This window comes from Varroa destructor, unplaced genomic scaffold, assembly GCF_002443255.2.
Source record: "Varroa destructor unplaced genomic scaffold, Vdes_3.0 BEIS01000001.1, whole genome shotgun sequence".
Classification (NCBI taxonomy): domain Eukaryota; kingdom Metazoa; phylum Arthropoda; class Arachnida; order Mesostigmata; family Varroidae; genus Varroa; species Varroa destructor.
In genome coordinates, this window is record NW_019211454.1 from 10,322,914 (window position 1) to 10,329,564 (window position 6,651).

General features: G+C 40.0%; 1 protein-coding gene across 5 annotated transcripts in view; it reads left to right on the forward strand.

Annotated features, from left to right (window-relative positions):
• form3 (FH2 domain-containing protein formin 3) overlaps positions 1-6,259 on the forward strand; it is a 31,772-nt gene extending 25,513 nt beyond the window's left edge. For all 5 annotated transcript variants that reach the window (XM_086977280.1, XM_086977282.1, XM_086977281.1 and 2 more), the window contains exons 20-25: positions 2,007-2,151; positions 2,479-2,613; positions 3,059-3,174; positions 3,458-3,842; positions 4,255-4,393; positions 4,765-6,259. In XM_086977280.1, coding sequence (XP_086833406.1) covers positions 2,007-2,151; positions 2,479-2,613; positions 3,059-3,174; positions 3,458-3,842; positions 4,255-4,393; positions 4,765-4,951 — 1,107 coding nt within the window. In that variant the 3' untranslated portion in view covers positions 4,952-6,259. The remainder of the gene's footprint in view (positions 1-2,006; positions 2,152-2,478; positions 2,614-3,058; positions 3,175-3,457; positions 3,843-4,254; positions 4,394-4,764) is intronic.
• The last annotated feature ends 392 nt before the right edge of the window (positions 6,260-6,651 follow it).

Sequence of the window (6,651 nt, forward strand, 5' to 3'; positions counted from 1 at the left end):
TTAAGCTTCTTTCAACGCTTTGTTCATCTCCTTGGCGCTACACTTCCTGCCAGCTTGACACCGGTCGACTTGGTAGTCATACTGCTACCGTACAGTGACCTTGCAGATCCTAATCAGCCTTCTGACTTAGTCCACTATGTAGAAAAAGCAACGACTAACTAGGCATATGAAATGTCATATTTAGGCGTTGCCCACAAGCAGGTACTAACCTGCATTAAGCATTCATTTACTTTACTGGACTGAACGCATATAATTGAGCTCATTGTTACATTGAAACTATGATACGGATAACGAGCTTTACTGGGCCAGAGTACTACGGGTGATTTAGTGAATCTCAGATTCGAATGTTCAGCAAACGAACACTTCCGTAAACATTTGTTCTATCCTTAGAAGATTGATAGTACGATTCTTCCCTAAAGAACACATTGCATTGTTGTATTGATGTTGATTTCTACTAGAAATAAAGCTCGTGTTTCATGTGTGCCACTTTAATAGCTTATTGTAACAAATAATAACAACTAACAGGCGACACCGTCCTTCCAAATTTAATCGTCATACAAAAACATTTTGCCAGATAGGTAAGCCTCTACGAGGGAAAACATGAGCATGTATGGACCGCATTCACACATGGAACAAATAGGCGTCTCGGGTATCCAACCGTTCACTCGCTTGTCCTTGCACTGGATTTCTCGATTCTTCTGTTGTGCACCTTATCGAACTGAGGGAAAATTTTCATACAGAACGGCTTGGAGATGTTCCTTTGTGAACGCTCGCATAGGTGCTCGAAGCAACACTTGCTTGTTTTGAATTTAAAACTTCCATAAACAACTACCACCATATCATATTCTCGCCATTTTCGTCAAAAAACAAAGACTCTTCTGCGGCGTAGCATAAACATATTTAACCTTTTTTTTTATGAGGCACAGCCTCCCTACGTTCATTCGACTGCACGTTCATTTGAACACATTACAGGCCAAAATATCCGGTCTGTTATATTTGACAGTGCTTTCCACACATACATTAACAAGCATGAAGGAAAATCGGCTCATAGCCATTAGAAAATTTGCCTTTCACCTTATACAAGTGAATATAATAATAATAATAATAATAATAATAATAATAAATGTAGAGATTAATTAATATAGCCACCCTTAGAGGTACAACGTTTATGCTAGATTAATATTAAAATATTAAACGATATAAGTCTTTAGAATCTGAAGTGTATTGAAGGACATACTCAATAGTGGACCATTAAAATACTTAGAACTGTCCCGATTGCCCGAACAGCTCTGAAGCCTGCTATATTTAGACGCTTCGAATATTCTCGCTTGGAGTACTTATCAAATCATATTCACAGACACAGACACAGAACGTATAGATAGCATTGGCATGTCTCATAGAAGACTGAGCGTAGGGGATAGCAAGTTTCCATAGGCCACGCAACTGGATTAAAAAACTGGCCGAAAAAACGGACAAGGAAGGCAATTTATTTACATCTTCTGACAGATGAAAAGCAAATGCAAAACTCACCAGTCTTTGTTCGTTCGTTTGTCAGACCGAAACATGTCATAACAAAACTAGCTAACCGTTTACAATTAACTTTACATGCATGTTGGGGTTCCATGTCGACGACTGGTTAGATGTGTTGATCTTGTAACAAAATTGCCCCCTATACCCACGAAATCACAGTGGGTGCTATCTAAAACATCTAGTGTATATTACGTAGACGCCATATTCGATGACTAGAAAAGCTGTCCTAGAATACGCGTTCAAGACGTGATTCAGCCTGAGATCACCCTAAAATGTCTTATCTTCTTTTCGTATTGTTACTCGTCAGATTACGTAATTTTCCTATATTTGATAAAGCTTATTACGTTTTATGGTATGAATTCTCTCATTATTGTGTTATTATCAGTCCCACGTTGAGGACCAACGTATTATCAATTGACTTCATTGAAATACATGAAAACTTTACCAAGATTCCTTTTTCTCTATGCTATTCTTAGGAAAAAGCTGGGGCTGAGTTTACTTTGGGCGAAAAATCATCCAGATCCCAGGAAGAATTATTGACGAAAACTAAAGACAAAGATGACAAATCATTAAGAGCCAGGCTTGCTAGGAAGATCCATTCCATCACCGACAATATCAAGGGTGAGCTAGAACCAAATACGTGAATTAGCAGTTGGAGCGTTCCTGAACATTAGGAGCATATAGTAATGCACCTAACCTAACCTAACCTACGAACATAGAACCCTTCTAAGTTTTCTTCCAGTCAAGCGGCAATCCGAAAAAAATAATCATTTATTTGTTGGACAGCGTCTAATGTTAATAGAATTGAGTTACTTAAGTGGTATTATCCAATCACACATTCAACAATTGTATACTAAGCAGAAATAACCTTTCTACCCGTAAAAGACCAAACTGAACATAAGTTATAGCTAAAGGGATAATGCGCTACCTTTCTTTCTTTTCGTTTAGCTGTATCAGAGCGTAAATCATCTGACGAGGATAAGGAAAAAAGTGGTGTGTCTTTGGCATCGACGAAAGCAAACAGCATCGGTTGTACCCGTGTATCAGGAATACCCGTAAAGCGAGGCATTCCCATACTAACTGGTTAGTTCAATACGATTCTAAAAGATCATGAGGTTGTCACGATTTCCTTCGGAGATGTATACTGGGACCTTTAAATCCAAAGGCGTAGTGGTTAACTATCGTTCTATGTAAAACATTCACCTTTCGGACCATACTTTTGCCTGGAACTGTGTTCTATGGCGAATCTTTTCCACAATGTTTAACAGTTGGCCTTGGCTTACTTTGGCTATACAAACAAATGCTGCTTTTATTAATGAACGAATCAACTATGCTCTTACTTCATTTTAAAGCGTACCAGAAGAAACAACGTTGGTAAGTCTCACAATAGAGAGCTGATGGCACTGATGTGGTTTCGTGCAAAGGTCCGACTATTAGATCGTCCTCGTCAGAAAATCTAATATATTAATGTCATAAACGTTGTCGATCAGTAGCCGGTACGGGTCCTAAAAAACAAAAACATTCGCAGGTTCGACGCAACGTGCTACACCTTCGCCAGTGCTTGATTCGAAGATCGCGAAATCCGCTGCAGTCGTTAACCAACCGGAAGCTAGACAAAGGGGGAAAACCGCGGAAAGTCTGCAGGTCCGTAAAGAATAAGCATAGCTGAAAGTACATTTTGAATATCATTAACAAGAAACGCTTGCGTATCGCTTCAGATCCTACTAATTTTGTTCAACCAACGAAAACAACCTTTACCTATTACTTCGGTGAGTGCAAAGGCGATACACATATACACTCCTCGATTCATCAATGGGCCACTACATAGTATTACGCGCTACTTTTCTAGACTTTAAAAGTCACCTTTATAAGAGAAACGCTTCATACTTGACAGGCATTTTCAAACTTGCGCATGTAAATGTTACAGATCGGCACCGATCCGCGATTTGCGGCCTCAGCAGCCGCTGCTCCACCGCAGGCTACCATAATACCTACCATTAATTCTAATGTTGCACTCACGCCATCTTGCGCTCTTCAAGGCTCGGCATCTACGCTCCTCCCTCCCGACGGCACGATTCCACCATCGTTGCCAAAAACGACTGCTACTTTGCTAGTGGGACCTCAAAGGACAACTTTCTCATTGCAACCTCAACGTGCTTCATTCCATGGTGCAGGTAGCAGTACTTCATCATTGACCAACGGATCTGCCGTCGGGAGTTCATTGTCAGGGGCACAGATTTCGCATCGCCATTCGGTTGCGCTAGGAGAACAAGAAAATCGCAGACCACCGGCAGGATCCATTCGAAGAACCGGTTAGCCTTGAAGTCGTTTGAGATTAATTGATAGGCTTTATTTTCAAGTTTTATTATTGAACTTATGTTTGAAATTCACTTCTATTTGTATTTTTAGCAGTGTATGAAAGTAATCATTATTTCGGCACTTTCACTGCAATGATTGGTGCCGTTGTTAAAAAGAATGTTCGATGTAAAAATAATCATATTCTTTCAAATAATGTGTTCTGGATTAATATTAAGATTTAAACTCGGACCACTGCTGGATAGTTTACATTATACACCCCAAGGAATCTATCATGAAAACAAAGCTCGTGGTAAGTAATAGTACCAACCGCTCAAAACGTCTGTATATTGTTAGGTGAATATCGTAGATCTTTGGCAGCGGCTTTTCCTCTTAGCTAACCATTTGATTCTGCCATTTACTTTCCAGGTATTCCAACTCGCTCGAATAACCGGGTACTTAGCGCCATACCGAAATCGACGACAAACTACCTGACTTCGGGGGCAGCCTCGCCGACCCGACTAACAATGAACGCTGAGACCCTTCAGAGAACCCGATCATCGCTCAGGTTTGCTCCTGCTACTGCTTTTTGCGATACAATGTGGATACAATATCTAGGCAATTTACACCTCTAATCGATGATACACCTAATTTACGAAAAACTTGATTAATTACGAGAAAGCGTAAGATTATAGCATCCCAGCCATGTGCTACTCAAAAAACGCTAGGCGTGGTCTGCGTATTCTTACGCAGAGAGACAACTAAGGATTTAAAACCCCATTATAAAGACCAAATCTAATTTGCTATGTATGGGTATGCATGCTATGTAGGAAGGTCAAGGAAACGGTTACCTTTTCTGATCGTAGCTAGATTGTATAGCGAAAGAACTCAACCACAATTGAAAAACAGCTCACATCTTCCTTATACTGTCTCTTGAAGATCGACAGTGGTTCCTGCTCGCGCCGAAGACGTGAAACCATTTATGCGAGCCACTTCAGCTTCAATCGCGCGTGTCGCCCCGTCGAAAAGCTCTACAATTTTAGCACCCTCGATTCCCGCCCCCACCGGACCCTTCGCTCGAGGTCCCGCAGCCCATCAACGGCGAACTATCCCCGGATACAGATGAAACACACAAAGTGCTTCATAGGACCATACAGAACTCTGGCACCTGCAAGACATTATGCTTAATGCATTGAGCAAGCATTGTAGCACTAACGTAATTTAACTTGGTGATAAAGCGGTAATCTGATTTTGGTATAAGCTTAGAAACGGGGAAATTACTTTAGACAGTTTTTCGGGATATTACCTAACGTTGGTTTTTACCTTGCTTATATCGCACGTAAATAATCTACTGCTGTAACAATCTCGTCAGTTTCCGTAGTACTCATGGTCGTTGTCAGTTGCCAGGAATATAATCAATCAGAAATTCTTATGACGTGACATTGATTAAAGGTCATAAATAGATCATATATTTTGCGAATTTTCATTAAATATGCATCTCTCGTTTTCTTAAGGTCTTCTGGCTGTCATCAACATCGATTCTTTTCCTTCTTCAAGTAAGGCCAAATATTTATACCCGTCCTAGTGGTTTGTTATTCAAATCGGGAGGCTCTAGCGAATCGTCAATTAAATCAGGTCAACGTGCACCGTTTCGTTTATAATAACTCTGTATTAAAAGATTGGCTCGTGAACATTGTTACGATTTGACCAGGTGGCCTTCTCAACAAATACACCCAGTGTTTAAATTCAGTCAGACTAAAGACATGCCTCGAGTGCTACTCATAGGGCGATGATGCCATCTTCAGACGCTTTAAGTACGAACGAGAAGTGCACATCTTTAAATACTAAATGAGGGTAGGCGTGTGTTGTTACAAACAGTCAACCTCAACAAATCTCTAAAAACATAGCAATGATTTCATAAAGTACATATGATGCATTTAATGCGAGGCATACACAAGAAGACGAAACCTGATCATCGCGAATCAGGTAAAAATTCAACACATCGGAAAAAATGGTGGCTAGCGATTCAAGCGTTTCCTATCTATTAACGAGAAATTTAAAGATATTTAGCACACCGATTCCAGCTTTATTACTACTTACAATATGAAAAATGGACAGACGCTCGTGAAACGTCGTCGCTTATTCAGCCTCACTTGCGACATTTAGCCACGATTTGATGGGACACGATTTGTTTTTTTCCATCATTGTGCTTCCTACAAGGGGCTCAGAAGTTCACTAATGCTAGTACCACTTTAACTTCATTCATAATGGTTTTACGAAGTAGTACCAATAATATGGCAATTTCTCAATTAGCTAGGTATTACCTTGGGCCTAGACAATACAGGTATGAATTTTGTAGGAACAATAACAATAAATAGACGTAATGTGTGACACCACAGCTTACATGTTTGCTAAAATAAACATCGGCCCAGAATATAGTCTTGTCATTTAGAAACAGTAATGATTATAGAATTAGGCTATATATGCTGCAGTTATTTTCGCTCTTTTTTCGTGCAATGTGTTTTGGCGACATGCGGCGTCGAGCCCTGCTTTAACAGACACACATATAATAGACCATGCAAAGTTGTAATTGATTTTAAGACGACGCTACATGTGAGCTTCTAAACCAACTGGAAGTATCACTTTGCTTTATCTTTCATCTCAACTTTGTCTTTAGATCTTTGCCTGGCAAATTTTCGCACTTGTCTCATTAACATAGCGCTCACGAATACAAGTTGTCATTATTAGCTGAAGAGTAACGCTCACTTAAATACAATTGTCTGAGTGACTTGGCGCGCCATTTTGAAAGAGACCATTCTAGTATTT